The 19,410-nt window shown below is 41.3% G+C and overlaps 1 protein-coding gene across 1 annotated transcript in view; it reads left to right on the plus strand.

Moving 5' to 3' along the window:
* The window catches only part of FGGY (FGGY carbohydrate kinase domain containing), a gene marked incomplete at its 5' end in the record, with an annotated part of 87,041 nt that overhangs the window by 56,475 nt on the left and 11,156 nt on the right, over window positions 1-19,410 (plus strand). The window contains one exon of the mRNA XM_010185880.1: window positions 2,550-2,644. Within this exon, the coding sequence (XP_010184182.1) occupies window positions 2,550-2,644 (95 nt within the window). The remainder of the gene's footprint in view (window positions 1-2,549; window positions 2,645-19,410) is intronic.

Raw genomic sequence — 19,410 nt, forward strand, 5'->3', positions numbered from 1 at the left:
TCCTGGTTCATTGCAAGAGCGGGTCTCAGGCTTGCATGGTATTTTTGGTGTCCCTTTCGCCTGTGTGTGTTGGACATCTTAGCTCACCTGTGAGTCAGTTGAATATACTTCTAAAAATGTGGAAAAAATAACAAAATTTAGTATGGAAGACTTCAGAAAAATGTTGAATGATGTGTGTTTTGGGTGTATTTCAAATTAAGACCAGTCGAGCTGTCATGTATGAAGCTTAAGGCTCAGATTTGGACATTTGGTGTGGAGATCTGACGTGTCCTAACATCAAACCACACTTCATAACCTCAGTGCAGGAGGGAAGATGAAAATACGCTTTATGTACTTGTTTGAGATGAAAACAGAAATGGAGAAGCAAAAATGCCTATTGACCTCAAAATTCACTGAACTCATTGTAGTCAAAGACATGCTTTCCGTTTGTGAAAAATGATGTTGTGAAGTGTGTGCCTTTCCTTACAGAACTCTCATGTTTTAGGTGAATTTCAGCTATGTGTAGAGTTGGGATGCTGGCTCACGGCGTGTAAAAGAAAAGATCTGTGAAAAGGTATTCTGATTAAAATGTAATCAGAAGTTCTTTGACTGTAACTAATGGCCAAGTACAATTCAGCACAAAAAGGCCTTTTTGCAGTCTGGAGTTCTCCCCCATTTGTAAAATCGGTGACTGACAAGGGATGTCAGAGTTCATCTGAGTGAAATGCTCTCGGTTGTGTTGAACTCATTAGAGCCTATCAGATAAAATAACTAACATTCCAGGATCAATCCCCCATTCTTTTCCCAAAAGAAAAAAATCTGAATATATTATTGTTAGCTGCAAATGCCCATGACTCAGCCATGCAGACATCCAATAGATAATTTCGCAGGCCACTTAAAAAGTATCTTGATCTTTTTGTTTGCCTGGTAAGAATTCTGTATTCATTCAGATGCTGCGGGAAATGTGCAGTAAAGTTTAGAGCATGCTGAAAATTGCTTAATGCTTCAGCGCTTGGCAAGCAGCCGTGTAGCTGTAAGCTCGGGTTTGAGATTTTCTGTTCCGAGTGGCCCCAAGTCCTGAGCTGTGCTCCATCTGAACTGGAGTAATTCTCAGGTGAATGAGCCTGCTTTATTGTTTGTAAGGTAGATCTGTTTGGGCAGAGCAATGTAAGGGATGCTGTAATTACACTGGTTCACTGTTAGTAGTCATTCCAGCAATTGAACACCGAGGTCTCACAGTATCCACGTTCTTTCCCTGTCCCTCTGCCTGTGCTGACTGTAAGAAGAAGTGGCACGAAGATCACTGAGGCACATTTACATCACTAAAAATCGATTGTAAGCAGCTTTACACTGGTAGAACAGTGCAAAGTTAGCATCATGTAACTGGCTGCCTGGGTGCCAGGTGAATTTGCTTTGTGCCAGTAATTGTTTCTTATATTAATAATTCTATTTCTCATTTTGAAAAGTGTGTGTTTGTCTTTTCCTCTGTAGGTGTTGTTCATGGCTTGCTTTAGATCTTCCAAATTTCAGCTCCTTCTAATCTTATAGTTGGCTCTCAGGAGCAGCAGGTTTTGGGGCATGTTATCACTGAGGCTGTTGACAGAAGGATGCCCTCCTCGCACCGCTGTGTGTGCACCACCATTCGCTGAGTGAAATTATCTCAGCTACCGAAATTTAGACACATGCCAAATACTGCAGGAATATTAAGTTCTTGGGCTTACTGAGGATGAATATCCAAAGTGTAGCTAGAAAAGTATTTAGACTTATGCTATCGTTATAGGGGTTTTTAAAGGAGGATTAAGAAAGCAGGCTGATTTTAATTTTCATTACTCTTTTCTTCCTGCTATTTTACACTAATAATACAGATCTTTTAGAAAACTGTGTGAACTGAGGGAAAGTGTGCTCCTGATAGTACCCATGAGCAATGAAACAATGGTGCTTAATTCTACTTCAGAATATATAGTGAGTTTGTTTGTCTGTTTTCCCAGTGTTTTAATCTTGTTTCCGAACATCTTGCGCTATTTGGAAGACAAGATTTCTCTTATGGTTTCATACATAACTTGTGAGAGTTTACTACTCATTTTTTCATGTCTCCCAGCAAAACCAGCCTGGCTTTGTTGGCTTTATATTTAAAAACAAACACCAACAAGCTTTTATTTTGTTCATTGCAAAAGAAACAAAAAGGATACCACCCTGTTTTTCCCCTCGAGGTCATCTTTTAACGGGCACGTGGGTTTGGAGGGTGTGGGTAACAGGTTTATACCAAGCCCTTTTTGATAAATAGCCAATGTCAAAGATCTGGGGGTTTGTTCTTTGTATGCTTTATGTGCTGCATTCCTATTTTGCTGAAATGGTTTTATTTAAATCCTGCATTTTTCTTGGAGCCTGGAACCACAGAGCTTTACATTAATTTACAGTAGACTGTAGCTCTGAGTGGAGTTGTGAACGTGGTATTAAAGTCCTTTTTGATTTCCTTTTTCCTTTGTATTTCTTACTTCAATTATTTACTGTGCCACCAGTGCAGCGCTGCTATATTCTTCCTAACAGAGGCACGGCTTTTTCTTGCACAGGCAAGCCTGTTGTCCTGTCCAAAGAAGTGGAGTCTGTCTTGGTGGGTGCTGCTATTCTTGGAGCTTGTGCTTCTGGGGATTTTGCGTCTATACAGGTATGGAGTACCTGATTGTTTGGTTTGGTTTTGTTTTAATGTGTTTTACACTTTGACATTTGGCCCTATGAGAAGACTTCCATTCAAGTGGAAAAGTTGGTACCTTCTGCACAGCCGGACAAGAGCCAGCATTGCTTCCTCTCCACTCTTTTTTAACTCTGTGTTACCTGAGTGTGTTGAAGATTCATTTGTCTTTTGCCTGTAGGGATGCGCAGGTAGAAGCTGCTGTCTAAGTTAGGGCATGGAATTTTACAGACAAAAAATAGGAATTTGGCAAGGCTCTGATCCTGCAAGAAGGTCACTACTATTTATACAGTATAAAATGACACTTACACCTCTTGTCTTGCCCACAGTGAATTAGGAGTTAACAATGAGGATGGAACTTCATGTTCCAGAAACCTGAAGAAGGGTCCGATTGCCCAAAATCATCTCTGTTTTTCCACCTGGCAGTTCCACTGGTAGAAGTGGAATAAAGTGGTGTAAGGATACCTCTCCTCGTGCTACACCAGGACACTAAACAGTACATTGCAGCCACAAAATTATTTATTAGGATGATCTCTATGGTGCCTGTCAGGCACAGGTATTTGAGGTTAAATTTTGCACGAAAACGTATCTGAACGTGTTTTCTGAATAGGGGGGCAGCTTCTCGCCCAAGTTAAATTGCTGCAGTTCCACTGGAATCAATGAACGGCTCCTCACAAGCTGGGGAACTGGGCTGTGTTTGGCATTTTTCCAAACATGAAACTTCCAAACGTGAACATACTACAGTGCACCACGGGTTTGCAGGAAGAGAAAAAAAATCGTAAGAATTTTTCCATTAAAGTTAATCCCATTGCAACAGATGTATCGTCCAATATGTATCTGTATTTCATGATTCCAGTGTTTGTAAGGAAAACTTGTTTTGATAAATGTAATTTTAATGGCAACTTTTGGTGACAGGCCTTCATATTTAATGCTCACTCTTCTGTCAACATTCTGCCTTCAAATGCACAGATATTTCATTCCAGGTTTAAGATATTTTCCACCTCTTCGCAGTAACTGAACATCTCAAAACTGATTTCATTAAGTTTGTTTTCATAACCATGAGAAAAATCTAATGCTGTGAAATTTTCTGTGATATGTTCTTAAATAATTTTGGTCTATCAATTTACCTTTAGTTTCTAACCCTGCCTTTATACATCAGAATATTTCAGAAGCGTATCCAGCACTGTCAGAGCAGATATGTGTATTTTATACGTATGTACATATACGTCACTCTGCACAGCACACTCCTTTAGAAATCTTTTCCAGTAAAACCTGAGATCCTGTGAACCAGCCATGTCACAGACTTTCTAATTTAAGAAGTGTTTGGTCTTCTACTGTTCAAGAGGTTACTGGCAATATCAGTTGTATCATGCAGCAAATAATTTATATCATGTAAGAACATTTTAAAAATAATTCAGCTACATGGGATCGAGAAACAAGAAACTGAATTAATGTCTTTTTGGAGGCAGGGCTGTGTGTAAATGCTTATCTAGCACTGCAGTTCCATAGCCTACTCTTAGTTATTTTTCTAACACATCTTCCAAAACAGACCTTTCTTAGAGGTGCTGCTGCAAATACTCAGAATTGTGGTTGTCTTTGCAAACAGTAGGAGTTACCTGTCTTCTGATCGATGGTTTGTACTCCATTATTGGGCTTTCCAAAGCTCTTTGTCCACTCAGTCTAATAGTAAAGGAGAAAGTTGTGTGGTTTTTACTGTCTACGTAGCAGGGCTGTTCTTGTGTCTGCACACTAAATCTGGTGCTTTGGGGGTGCATCATATGCTGGAGCTGACCTGCTTGTGCTTTCTGTCAATGCAGGGGCGTGGGGCAGCCAAGTCAGAGCCGCTGCTCTGGCAGCCTGCTCTTCACTCAGAAAATCTGGACATACAGACAAGGCCCTCGAAATCTGCAGAGCATCCCTTTGCAATAGAGCAAAGAAAAGATGGCTCATCTAGAGAAGACCCAACTCTACGGTAGCCTTATGCAGTAATGAGAGTTGGGCTTTATTTAGCTTACAGCTAAGAAATTCATTGGACTTGGGTGGTATTTCCTTAAGGGTAAGGTGGTGTGGATAAGGTATGTGGATGTCCTTACCTACATATCCCTGTATGATGAATCCAGTCAGAAGGGTACATGAGACAGCAGGATTCACACCCTTCACTTTCTTGGGCAATTGGTCAGAGTGGCTGAGACACTGAAGAGCTTTTCCTCTGTCCTTTGGTATCCCTAAATAAGTTTCTTCTCAAAAAGAAACGAGTACCATCATACCTCCTGTCTCCTTTCCCTTTCTGTAATACCACACTGCCTATTTGCAGGTTGCAGCATTTTGTTCTGATTCTTGATTTTCATATCTTTTTATTCTTATTTTGAGTGATTTGTGGAGTAAAAGTTTTCATGATTTCTGTTGACGACATCTGCATTAGCAAGAAAATTCTCAGTGTGCTAAGCTTGTGCAAAGAAGCATTAGAAATAAAGGTTATTGCAAAATCTGTAATCATCCAGGTTAATTTGCTAGATTCTAATGTGGTTTTAAAAGCTCAAGCCCCTTGAAGCTGTAATTTCGTCTTTGGGTAATTCTACCGAGGAAAGATTTATAACATCCATCTCTCATGCCTGGTCACCATATGTAGTTGCTTCAAAGAATGTTGACTTCTCTATTTTCTTCTTCATTTACTCTCTCTGCATTTTTCTGCTCTGTGGTAAAACTGAATTAAAACAATTGGTCTATCCGAAAAGAAAAAAGAACACGCAGTGTGTGAGTTACTCCCCGTTTCACCCTTTGTTTAGTCTCTAGAATCTCCAGAAAGGGCAGAAAATCTGAATTTCTTCTTGCAGTTTAGGTAATCTTTTTGTTTGCTCCTACAAATGCTGCACTTTTATTCTTCAGTGGTTTAGTTCTGTTTTGGTTGTTGTTCCTGTGAGCCGTAACACAGCCTGGCTGAGTCAACGTTGACAGCGCTGTGTAGACCCGTATGACATCAAGACCTGTGAAGTATACACTGTATGTTTGCGTTTTGGATTTTTGAAATATGTCCTGCATCGAACAAAATAACGTTAACATTGCTGGCCTAGATGGGTCCATTTATTGGGTCCAGCCATTCCTTTCATGCTGAGCAGCAGGATCCTGGTTTTCAATGCGATTGTTTCTGTAGTAAAAATATAGTTTCCGGTTTAGCAAGCCAGCAATTCCTTCTCAGTAAAAATGTTCAATAAATACATGTCAAAGTTTCCAGTATATCCTCGTTACTCTCCCTCACTTGTATGTAATTGAAAATGCGAAGAAGGTGCTGTTTGATCTGGCAGCCATCCAGCTCTTGTTTTCGGATAACCTACTCTTTGGGACAGAGCTGTACACCAGCGAACGGGATTATTGCCTTATAAAATCTTGCCAGCCCACTGACTATTCCTTAATTGCATATTAAAGCAATTAATACAATTACCTGTATGAAACCAGATTACCAAATTTATTTTGGATTTGCTATCCTGACACGGGTCAATGTTACTGGCCAATATGGAAGAAAAGAAACTTTGTATGATTTACTGTAATACATTTTACTGGTAGCTTTCTGTAATCACTTTTGGTGTAAAAGGTTGAGCTAGAAAAGAGAGGTGTTGTGGCTACAAGATTTTTCAGGTATAAAATTGACTTTTAAGTGAGGTGTAGTCTTTTCTTTGTAAGTTGTGGTTGTTATGCACGTTTGGTGGTATATCCTGCAAAAAGATAGGGATGAGCTTTTTCATTGTTTTTATAAAGCTGATTGGAGTTATATAAAAATTAGCCAGATTCTATAGAAAGAGGTGTTAGGTACTTGCCTAATGTGGATTAGCTGAATTAATAGCAGCAGTAGCAGTTGAGCAAGTGAAGAACCCCTTAGGTACAATTTGCATCCCTGGAAGCAGCCCTGGAAGCTGTGGATCAAGGTCACCTGGCTCTCCTTCAAGAGAGCGGACATAGAGGGAGATATATTGCAGATGGGTTTGGAGTTATGACGGTGCAGGGGAAATGAGTCACTTAAAACTCTCTACTAAAGGAACTCGAAAGAGTTCTGTTTGTGCACTGCTTGAATCTGCTTAATTTAAAGGACATCTCCTCTCAGTTGTCTAAGGAAGTTGTTGGGTGGTGTAATGTAGAGGATGAAATCAAATAAAGAAACCACAGATAACACGAGGTTTATAAAGATCAGCTAGGAAGAACATGCAAAATTCAGCGTATTCGCCTCTTAACAATGAAAATGCCACAGAATATCCTGAATGTAAAGAAGTTCTTTAGTGCAGCAGTTAGTCCACAGCCTCCGTAATGGACCAACTAGCAATTGTGACCTGGCAACATTTCGTAGTGGTACTGGGACATACTCAGCATTTCTGCTGACCGAACTGGAGGGGATTAGGCCATTTCCATTTCTGAGTCGGGCAGTCTCTGGTGTACTTATGTTCCTCTTACTTCAATGGACGTGCTGCAGTTGATGATCTGATTGTCTGTTCCTCTTCCAAAGCATTACCTGTCAGGTCATGGATTGAAATTAATACAAGTGTCTTGTTGATTTCCATATTTTCAAAAGCAAGAACCGAGTGAAAGATCAAGGAGGGGATAGTTTTTTTCCTTAGAAATGGTAATAACTTGGGAAATCAAAAGAGGAAATAAAATGACTTCTCCCTGTTGAGTTAGGGAATGTTGCCTTCCCTCATCTCATTAAAAATTTAAAGCACTCTTGTTTTTGAGCAGGGTGAATTAGTAATTAAGTGCTATAATCAACTTGTGTAAACATAATATTGAAGAAGAGCAGCAAATTAATCATTTCGTTGGCTTGCTTCACCCAATTAATGTGGCCTTCCTGCCACGTTGGGATATTTTTTTCTCGTGTTCTCTTAATCAGAGGATTTTGGAACAGCAGAGGAAGGAGGTGGTTGTTCTTAGGCACGATGCTGCACACGAGGAATGTGTTCAGGTGCCGTGATCTTGCCTGCCTTTTCTTCAAAAGCTCCAAATTTGTACGTGTACAGTTTGAGCCCAAGGTTTAGCAGACACCATCCTTGGGCAAGGCTGGGTGACAGCTTTTCCCTTTCTGAGTACTGTACTGGCTGCACATGGCCTTTTCAGCTAAGTGATTTTTTTAAAAGTTCCTTCTTGGATTTTAATATCATCAGTCTCGATTGACAGGACATGTGGTCCATAAGAAAATGACTTTACATTTCAGTGCATAGCTTGTATACTTGCTGCTGGAGACAGCAGTCCAGTGGTAAAAAGAGCTGGATCTTCACAATCCATTCACGTGTTGTTCTCTCACTTCTGACTGGCAGCAAAGCTGTCGGGGGATGTCCTGGACAGTTCATGGTGTGGACTCTGCTGCTTGTTGAGAACCAAACTCTTCCACATAAACACTTGAGATGTTCAATGATGGTGGAGTAGATTTGCGGCTCACCACGCCTGGACTGGCAGCAGGAGAGCTCTATCCCTTTACCTCTTTCCTTGTTGTTTTGACACTGAAATACGTCTTTGCCTAATTGTAAGGTTGAGGGTTTTTTCTTGCATAATAAAGTTATATTCAATATGGCATGCATGAAACCACCAAGATACTGGCAATGCCTCTGGCTTTTGTATAGAGTCAGCTGCCTTCTTACCAGAAATCTTTAGAGAAATATAGATGAGAGAGAAAAATTAAAAGGCAGCGATTTGATGGCCACTGTCCAGTTCCTTGTGGCCTAGTGTTTATGGTACAAAGAGTGCCTTTTTAGTTAGCATACTTTGGCCTTACTGTCAGAAGTCTTTGCAGTAAGGGTAAAAAGCGGATGAATCACAACTACTCTTTTGCCCTAAGGATGATCCTTCTGTATTAAAGCTGAGAAATATAAATGCTTGTCTGTCTCTGCCAAGCACAGAATGAGCTTTCAATCATTTTGAGAGTGTGATTTTTTATTTTTTTTTTCACTTTTCAAGCTACAATAAATATACAGAAGCATTTCTACTTTCTTTCAGCTGACTTCAGTGGATGGTATTTCCATATGGCTGGAAATGCTGTCTTGGTGGGAGTTAAATCACACGCACAAGCACCACCACTTAGCTGAGATGTGGCTATAGCCGGTAGCACGATGCTTTCACAAAAGCGCTAAGAAAAGTAGCCTCTGTCTTGTTGCTGTTTACTGACATGTGATACTGGTTGACATCTGTTGCCCTTCTCATTTGAGGACTGTTTGCTTTACTAACTTTAACATTTCCACATCGCTATGCTGTTGAAGTGCAGATACACAAATCTCCTTCGAGTCCCCAAGGTCCTTTTATGAGAAGCAGAGCTGCCATCGTTTGATATCATCCTGCTGGCTGCCTTTTGTATTGGAGTTGAGAGAAAGAATTGTGTTGCTGTTGGATGTTCTTGGTGGAGTGCAACGTCTGGTGCTATATGTTGTTGTACATTTGGTGTATTATCAGATCGGTGCATGCTGTACAGTAGTGTTTGGTTCATTGTCACTTTAGTTGATTTGTAGTTGGTTTATATCACTTGAAATTATTACAGGTAAAAACTCGTCTAAGAAAATGGCAAAGTTTGTTGTAGCAGGTCACATAGCTACTGAAGTGACGGATGATCTTAGTCCCTAATCATAATGCACAATTCTCAGTTAATGTAAATCAGTATTGCTCCGGGGTTTCGGAGGAGTGACACAGTTTACTCCAGTGCCCTGATCCAATCAAGCACTTAGGTACATCATCCAACTTCCAAGCAGGCAAGGAGCTCCGTTGAAGACAAGCAGGACTGCCCGTGTGCTGAAGTACTTAACTGGATCTGAGCCCAAACAGGAATCTGACACACAGTTCACTGGTCGGTGACACATCTTGAAATGATAAAGGCTGCTGGAGCGCTTGCAATTCGTTCGTGCTATTGCCCATTCAGAAACAAGCTGTGGATGCTGTAGGTAGTAGGATACAAAGATGATGGTTTTTGTTAGGGGCTGTCCTTTTGTGGAAACTTAGCATGCACCATTTTAAATGTCATCCAGTACAGAAATGTCCAGAGTTGGAATTTCTCAGTAACTCTTTAGTGACAAGGAAAGGCAGCTGCGGTCAGTCAGTGTAATATGTTGGCTGTGACAGAACTACCCGTTTACGTTAGCTGAGTATTTGGCACAGAAGTGCTGAAGTTGGGGGCAGCAGTCTCAGAAATCCAGTACTTAAAGATGTGACCATATTATTTCTCTAAAGGTTTAATGAAATGCCACACTAATGAAATAAAAGGAAACATTGCCTTTTGTTTGGGCATTGGTGGAAGGAGATGGGGCACTCAGTGTTGAGCTGTCAATGTGACTTACCTCTTTATTAATTCTGTCTGAGAATGCCGATAAAGATTTTATTACTTATTTTTACATTTATGAAGATGGACTGAACAGGTCATAAAGACCTCTCAGATGCTCAAATGACCAAAAAAATCTATTTAATCCTCTGTCTCTGTGCTGAAGGTGCAGCTGGCTTTGCGCATTGGCATAGCTGCAGTGCCTTCACCTGAGCTGTGTCCTGCACGCACATACCCCATCACCACATTAGAAGCAACCATATGTAAGCAAATACAACCTCTTCTATCTGTAGGCTCACTGTGGAGCTTGTCGTGCCTTTTAGCTTTTAATAAACTCACATCAGCTGATGTTGGCAAAGAATAAGATTTAGTGTTTTGTTAATCTGCAGAAGCTGAGACTCTCACTAAACCAATGGTATTCTTCTCATGTGCCAGTAGGCCCAAGACCTGCCAAGCAGGAGAAAATGTGCTGCCTAGAATAGTTCAGGTTCTGCATATTTTTGTAACAAAAATGACCATGAAATGACCATGGTGGAGTTTGTCTAAGGAGCTCTACAATTAGTTGATTTCCTTCAAGCAAACAAAGACTAAGAGCAGCTTGTGGAGTTGTTTGATAATATCACAGCCGTATGGTTTTTCTAGCTTGCTGGCGCTGTCTTTTCTTGAGGAAAAACATAAATAAGAGGAAACCGTAGATGTGTCTTTACTGTAGATAGATGCTTTCTTTAAAATGTACTGTGATTCATCTCCTTTCTGTTTTAAGGACAGATTTTACCCACATACGCAGAGGCATAGCTGAAGTCATTTGGACCTTGGACTCCCCTTCTGTCCAGGCCATTTAAGCAGGGAAAAGTGTGATAGCAGTAACAAGGATGAGTACAAAGGAGGATGCCATGGATCCTTTGAAACTGTCAAGAGCCAGTAAGGTCCTTTTCAGAGCCTGTCTTGCTGAAATGGTATTCGGGATGTCAAATAAGTTAAAGTCTCTCTGCCCTCACCTCTTCAGTAGCTGAGGAGAACAACCTTCATGTTACGCACTGGAGAATTGGAAACTCAATCTGGCTGCACTGTGAGATTCATTTTCCATCTGGGATTTGCACTCTTGCTATGTCAGCGCAGGGGATCAGACCATTCTGTGGCAAAGCACGAGCACGTAGAGTCACAGCGCGAGCTGTCTGAAATGCTTGAGGGTTTTTCACAATACGTTTTTTGAAGGACATTATGAGCACTTAGCCATGGGATTTGTAGTCCATACAACAAGGTCATACTTTTGTCACTCTATATTTAAAGAAGCTTTATAACTTACATGTACTATGTTGTCCTTTCTCCTAAAGATGTTTAGAGGGGTTTGTTTCTCAAAATTTGCCCTATTTGCATAGTTTAACCAGACTGCTTACTATCTAGGCATTTCCAATACATTTCATTTTATTGTGGTTAACGGTAAAGACATTTTTCTTTATTCCCTTTCATGTAATCATGGATCTGAAAAGGTAGACGAGAGATGCTCTAGCTTTTATTAGTTTTGTTAGCAATAGAGGGCAGTTGCTTTATTAGTGTACTGGCTTTCCTCATTCTCAGGATTTGAATCCAATTCGCCTTCTTTCTTTGCTCAGCAAGTCACAGGTTCTTATTTCCTTTGTTTCTTAGTTATAGACATATAACAACCATTCCCAACCCTTGCTTGCTTGTGTATTTTAAAGCAACTTCTCATACCTACTGTGCTTAAACATTTCTGAGGCACAGGTCGATACTGGAAACTGGACAGTGACAGAGAGAATCCATATGAAATTGCTTCATGGCTCTGTTTTGTTTTTACTGGGACAAGTGTTCACGTAATGATTGGCAAGACCATAATTGTCACTCTTGAGGGAAATATAGGCAGAAAGGCTAACCACCAAGTGGGCATGGAAAAGCATAAGTTGCAGATTTTTGTGCGAAGATACTGCTCCAGATAAGCGCTGAAAAACACTAGAGGGACATGAAGAAAGAGAACTGCAGGGCCCACATCTTGCCGTGCCTTATCAGCGTGTATAAGCAGCAAAAGTGAGTTGGACTGTCAGCTTTCACAAGTGCCCTTTTCAGCTAAAATAATTCATAAGGGATATACTCAATGTGCACTACTCCCAGGGGTTGTATTCGCCGGAGCATTACTAACCCTTACTACATACATACATTTTAACCCACGTGGGGCCTGTTTGTGCGAGCACCTGCTCTAAGCTGGTTTTTTCTGCACAGCGTCCAGACAGTCCTTTGCCAGGTAGAAATTTTAGGGAGGGTTGTGGGGGTGGAAGCTCTGCTGAGAGCACATCGTTTTGGCAAGGAATGGAGTAAAGGGATTTGGCAATGCGCTCCTCGCTAAGCAGAGTGAGGAGTGGTCAGATCTCACCAGGTCATTTCTTTTGGAGCTCTGGGACCCTATGAGGGAAAACACTGGAAAATGAACCCATTTTTAATCAGTATTTTCTCCTCTGAAGAATCTCTCCACATCAAGACTATGTGTGGAGGGCTACACCATCACCAAGCCCAACCACTCCCTCCCAAAACTGGGGTGGAGGATGGTAATGGGTTAGGTTTGGAAGGTCTTTTCATTGTGCAGCTCAGAAGTGAGTTAAACACTTTGGATATAGTCAGCAAAATATTGCTGAGTCTAGCAGCCTTGTGCCAGACTCCTTTTGCTTTCAAAAATCGCTGGTTAGACTTGCTTTTTGCCTTATTTTCCCAGACTAGCATCTTCCTATCTGTTGACATGAAATCACTCATTTCTGCTAACTTTAAGTAGTTTAGGTATTGAGTCCTCTATCTTTAGGCTAGGCCGAGGGAAGCAGTGCTGAGTGTCTCACAGCAGATAAATTGGATGTGTGTTAGCCTCTGGGTTGGAAGCTGGCACTTAGCTTAGGTGAAAGAGATGAGTAATGGCCCTAAAGATGCTAAGCTGTTTGAAGCTCATCTGATAAATGGGGTCTTTTTGTGATGAGCTATCCTCGCTTTCTTTGACTGGTTGGTCTAAAAGCTTTGTATATACAGGCACATTACTCATTATTTACTGGTGTGGTTGTAAGGTGGTTTAATTTTGCAATAGTCCCATCTAAGGGATGATTCTTGCATTGCATGAAAGGGAGACTAAGCAAGCTTAGCTCTTCATTTTCTTTGTATAACTTTGCCCCTGTGCAAACATTAGAGAGCCAGCACATTTGCCGTGAGACACAAAATGCCAAACTTGCGGCTTTCTGGACGTGGAAGTTCCACTCATCCCAGAGGAGAACCAGAGGACTGGCATGAAAAGAGAATAAAAGAAACATGAGAAAGACAGGTGTGGTGGAGAATAGGGCTTTTCTTTTATGGCACTAAATCACCAATGTCCCCACCATCTCCCATTCTGATATTGTTTATTCTCTTCTTGTGTTCTTGCCTTCTTTTTGTTCATTCCTCTCTTTTGTATAAGTTTTTCCACTTTTTCTTCTTTTCTCATCTGTCGATTCTTCTCCTCCTCCTGTTTCATCTTAGTCCTCATCTTAGTCCTTTCATAGCTCAGTCCCCTACCTGTGTCCTCACATAATAAAAAGCAAAGAGGAAGGGGCAGTTTGTGGCTCATTCAGTGCTGATCCCTCAGGTCTCCTCTCAAGGCTGGCAGGACTTCAGTAAAGCGTTGTGGTTTATCCTCTGTTTTATGGGTATAGCACATCCAGACAGCACTGATTGGGCTATGCCAATTTTCTTGGACTGGACAAAGGAAGATTTACGATAGCATTGATTGCAGTGCTAAAATAAACTGCCCTCCCCTAGCCAAAGGAATATGAGTTTGTAAATGCCAATGTTTTATACACAAAATGAAGGACACTGGCTAAGGAAGCCAGCTGCCTAGGTTAGCTGTTCAAGATCTGAAAATGGCAAGTCTTTAAAAGCAAGGAGCCAGAAGAAGTCATTTATATTAAAACTAACTCTGTCATGAGTCATTTGACTTCTTTTTCTCTTACACACATAGTTTATGTCTCAGGCCTTCTGAGGCCCAAGTAACATCTGATACTCTTTAGGCTGAGCGGGCTCTAATAGGAGTAGGATCCTGCTTCCAGTTACAGTGTACCACTTAGAACTCCATTTAATCTGAGTCTTGTGTTTACAGGCTGTAACTATTACTTATTTGTCATATTTATGGTAATAGAAAAGCTTGTTTGTCTGTGGTTCAGTCCCAGCCATGCTGTTGAATAGGTCTGTGTCCTCAGCAGCGGCAGAGAAGCAGTGGCCTGAGAGGGGCTTTGACTTTTTGCCTCAGTCATTTTTCTCATGTGGCTTCAGTCGTGCAGGGCAGCAGGCACGAGGTGGGATGCAGGTCCCTTGCCATCCCTCCCAACCTCTGCCTCGGTCTAACGATAGCAGCAGAGCATTGCTTCATGTTTCTCACGCAGTTTGCGTATGAACTGCATGTGATTTTTCTCCCCTTTAACTTCAAAAGAGACAAAATGTTGCCGCCTTTTCCCTTGTCTTTATTTGGTCCTTTCAGTTTTCTTCATCCCCTCCCTTCTGCTCCCAGGTTTTTGTGTAAATATTTTTACCAGGTGCTGATGATGCGAAAATAGTTGCAGCTAGAATATATGAAACGCGTACGAATCCTTCAGGTCTTGTTAACTGCTTGTGCCAAGGCTGTAGGGACCTGAAAGGGGAAAGTAAAACACAGCCAAAGGTCAAAAAACCTTTGTCCCACTCCAAGAGTTACAGAGAAAGTGTCCGAACACCACAGGCAGCTTCCCTGGGCAGGGATAACCCTCCAGGCCCACTGCTAGAAGTGGCTGCACCTTAATTAAGCAGCAGGACTCTTCTTCCCCCTAGTGGCTAATTACACAGGATCTTTTCACATGAGCATTTCATTTAGCTGCCTTTGAATTTTCCAGCCTCATTTTCCTCCCATCCACATTTTTGCTGTTTTGGAACTCTCAATTGCTCCGAATGTTGGCATTTACCATTCTTTTGACTGTGACTTCAGAGAGCAGGGTAATGTGTTATGGGTAGATAATACCTTATATCTGCACCACAGCAATAGGGTTTAGGGCTGGAGACGTTTTTGCACATACTGGATATTTTCTGCAGCGTTAGCAGTAAGGGTTAAGGAGGAAGGGCTTTCCTTTGTTTATCAGCATCCCTGTTCCTACTGTAACTCCTCAAGTACGAACAGATACCAATGTCCAGAAATGTTAGACACCTCAAACCAGCAGGCTCATTTAATGGCCTTGAGATAAGAACTGAATTGCCTGGCTTTACAGATCAAAGAAATACCATGTAAAATGTGGTGTAGTATTTCTTAGTGACAGAGGGAAAAAAAAACCTGTATTTTCCCACATAGTTCTTAGTAGCAGCCTGGTGATGGGAGATAATGCAAACATATATCTATATGGTGGAACACATCAGCTGTACTAGGTCAAATCTAACACAAACCACTGTAGAATCAACTTCTTCCGAGGTTACCTCGGTATAAATAAAAGCAGAATTTTGCAATAAGAAGACAATGTATGGTACCAAACTCAAGATTCAGAGTACATGGGGTTTATTCCCAGCTTTGCCACTGATCCTGTCTGTAATGTTGGGCAAGTTGTTTAACTTTGTTCTTCATCCAACTGATTTGTGAAGCAGATCTAGTGATGTTTCAGCACTTCATAGGCTGGTTTCACTATTGTATTAACGGTGATAGAATGAGAAGTGCAAAGAAAGTGTATGGTGATGCTAACGGTGTTGCTCTGGTGGATTAAAATAAATAGGAATGGAAAGGCCAGTTTATTATGTGTAGAGATTTTCATTGCTAGGAATATAATATGAAGGATGGCCTATATATAGTGTGACTTCAACTCAGAAGTTTATATAAATTTTTAATTTTTACAGTATTCACGGCTTTTAAAGGCTGCATTATACATTTACAATGAAATGTACTTCATATGCAGAATTCTTGTTTTTAGAAAATATTTGGGCAGGAGTGGCAGACCACATCCTTTAAAGCACAAATTTGCTCCTGGTTTGTATTGGCAATTCCTTAGGAACACCAAAGGCTGATTCAAGATCAGCATTTTCACTCTCAGGATCGTAGCTTTCGAGATCCAATGCTGTATCCAGCACGTAACTGAAAGACCGGGTGTTCTTTTTGCTCAAGTATGGAGCCTTCTGAACTGCAGCTGAAGACATTTGCTGGAGACTTCTGAAAATCAGAGGTTGTCCTTTCCTTGACGGCAGTGGGATCGGGATTAGCAGAAACAACAGATGCATCTTGCATTGCTGAGCCATTTTTGATTTGCATCTGAAACCGGTTTGCGACAGGTCAGTAACCCAATGAATGTAATGTAGAACGTTCAACAGGATAAGACCTCCTTGTTAGAACTGTATCCTTTTCCTTGCGTGTCTGGGTTGTATTTTTTTTTAATTAAGTTACTGAGCTGTAGAATGGCCTGCATTCCTTCTGTTCCTGTAAAAATGAAATGACTGACAGCTTTTCAGTTGCACATGGTCCTACCATTTGGTGGAGAGTGGGCAGGATGGGTTCCTACCAAACTTTTCACTTATTATATGTAGAGAAAAGACTGTTGAGCATGGGAAAACCACTTCTTATCAAGTGGTTTAGGTAGATCTGTTACTGATCTAGTCTAATTTTATATCGATCTTCCCAAATTATTCTCATACCAGTAACAAAACCAGAGCAGAACGATGGGTGTGTTTAGAAAAGTTGTTTAGTAAAATTAAGACTTTCATCGGATAGAAGTAATTTAATTTCCCTCCTCCCATTCTAGACTTGTCACAGCCAAAGAAATACCTTGGAATAAAAACTAGCTTTTTTTCTTTTGCATTTGCTGTATTAAGCAATTTTCAAAGTACAAAATTGCTGCTAATGGAGAAGCTAAACAAATCTGAGCTAGTGCGGTGTTCGTGCAAGTCATCAGCCTGTACAAAAGGAGCATTCATCTTGAAACAACAGATAAGCGCTAAGGACAGGATTGAAAACTGTAAATATGTTAGCACTTTAAGCGTGAGCACAGCTTCAGCACTTGTTAGACTCGTCAGCTGCTGTAAACAATATGGATCTTTGAAATGATCTCTGCTGAGATCTCAGCACATTAAATAATGATATAGTTGTTCATTTTTGCTGCTTCTGTTTTGTTGTTTGTTTTGTTGTTGTTTTTTTTTCCTTTTAGAATGTACTTTCTGCAAAGAATAGGCCTGTGATGCTGCCAGCACACACACTTCTCTTTCTCCACGAGCAGACCCAGCGAGGGCTGTGGAGTCGCTGTGGGGAGCACAGAACACGCCTGCAGAGCTGGGCTCTGCCTTGCCCGATTTATGCACGGGTGAGGAACAGTATGTGCAGCTGCAGCACAACTTTTCTCTCATGGCTGTGCCGCTACCCAAGGCTAGCAGAGGCTCTTTGAGGTCACCCAGGCTCAGTTCACAGTCGGGACGCTTCTTGAAGTACAATTTTAAAAGGCAGCTGTTCAGGTGGTGGCAGTGGCGTCAGCAGTTTCTGTTTTGTAGATTTGCGAAGGGTTAACAGTGGCTGAGCTGTAACAATGGAGGGTTTCATGTTGTGAAAACTGCATACAATAGACATTAATTTGACACCAATAAATTCTCTTTGCAAAGGACGCTAAAAAAAGCTTGCATACCACAATAACTCGCAAATGCTGACCTCGCTGAGGTTCTGATGGGTGACCTACAAGTGAAAAGCTCCATGAGCTGTTTTGAGTCTGCTGCTCATCTCTCCTCTGTCTTTAAATGAAAGGACTGATCCTCAGCAGCTGAATCGTAAAGCACAAAGTGTTTTTTCTTCAGTTGTGTCCCACATTGGCTACATTTCCCTCCTAAGTGTTCGATATTAATCTAGTCTTGTTTCTGATTCCCATGCAATAGATGAGAAACTGAGGTGCAGAAAGCTAGTGTGACTTGTCCAAGATTAGAATTTAGGAGCGGGTGTATCCAACCGTGCTCCTTGCAGTCCCAGAAGTTGTGCTGGGAAGAGCTTTTCCCCATAAGCGCTTCGGGAGCAGTGGGTCAGAAATTTCTCATTAAAGCAAGTGAAGGGGCAAGGCTTGCTCAGAAAGAGGAGCCACAAGGTGCAGCTCACTTGGAGCTTCTTAAAAGAAGAGAAACGGGATAGGACAGCAAAGTAAAGGTAGGACTGGTGACCGGCTGGGCGTTGTAAGGTAAGAACGCCCCTCTGGAGGGATTCAGTGCTCTCTGCCTTCCCCAGAGATAAACAGGACAAGGGTATAAACCAGCTCACCAACCCTCCCACCTAGCCACAATTTGGGAGTGGAAAAGTGGAGACTGTCCAGTGTGCTCTCCTCTGCAAGGTCTCAGCTGAAAGATAACCCCAGGGGCAGGACGGTGCCGTGTTAGGTCTCAGGCTGTGAGCCAGCCAAGCTCTGCTACCACTGCATGACTCACTCACATGCAAACTGCACTTTTCGTTCGAACTGGTGTGTGTTCAGACAGAACCAGCTGTTGTTTTGGGCCTAGTCAATCATAGAATGTGCTCTTTCTCTATTTGCCGGATGAATACAAATGCTTTCTTAGAAGGTCTCCTAAGGAAAAAGATGCCTCAGATACCTTTCAAAAACAATAGTGGGTGGCAGGTTTAGATTTGCTCATTAAAAGAGGTTATGTACTATTACTGTAATCAAAGGCTCTTTTGTGGCTCTGGGGCAGGTGGGGATTAATAACCCTTGGTTTTGGTTTTGGATAGGAAAATGTCAGGCCTGATAGGGAGCTAGAGTAGCGATGAGGGTAACTTTTGACATTTACCAACAAGAATAGTTTCTTCCCAATGAATTTGTGTAAGTTGATGTCTGCAGGTTGTTGTCTGTGTGATAAATGTAATTGCAATACACAGTGAGGTTGTGCATTTAAAGAGATTCCTACTTACAGAGAATGCTAGAGAGAACTGTATTTACCATTGCCCAGTGGTCTCCAATACAAGCCAAAAGCTGCTATTTTCTGGTGATAGAACAGGTTGCTAACTCTTTGTCTGTACTAATCATGGCAAGGAAACCAAATACCCTGTGCCACAGAGAGCCATCTTCTCTGGACTGCGCTTCACAAGGAGAAAGCGCTGTGCAGCCCAGGTATAAACTCTTAACAGAGTTCTCCTTTCTGCTGGGTTTTACGCTCTGACCACCACACGCTGGGTATCTGTGTAATACTGATTTTTTCTGAAGTGATACTTATTTTTTTGCTGGAGATAGGATGTCTGTAAGGTTACCAGAAAGGCTCTCTTCATATTTTAATGCAGTTTTACTCTCTGTTTTAACATCTCAGCCTTCTCCTGCTTTACAGTAGTGAAAGACTTTTTTTTTTAAAGTCTTTTGTTTTTTATGAGCCCTTGTCCAGGGTAATTTCCCAAATGCAGTCCAGATTGGGTAAAATGTAAGCATATTTCTGAGGTATATATTTTTTTAATAGTAAACCACACATCAGATTAACTAGATTAAAAAAA

The sequence above is a fragment of the Mesitornis unicolor genome, unplaced genomic scaffold, assembly GCF_000695765.1.
Source record: "Mesitornis unicolor isolate BGI_N332 unplaced genomic scaffold, ASM69576v1 scaffold13990, whole genome shotgun sequence".
NCBI lineage: Eukaryota > Metazoa > Chordata > Aves > Mesitornithiformes > Mesitornithidae > Mesitornis > Mesitornis unicolor.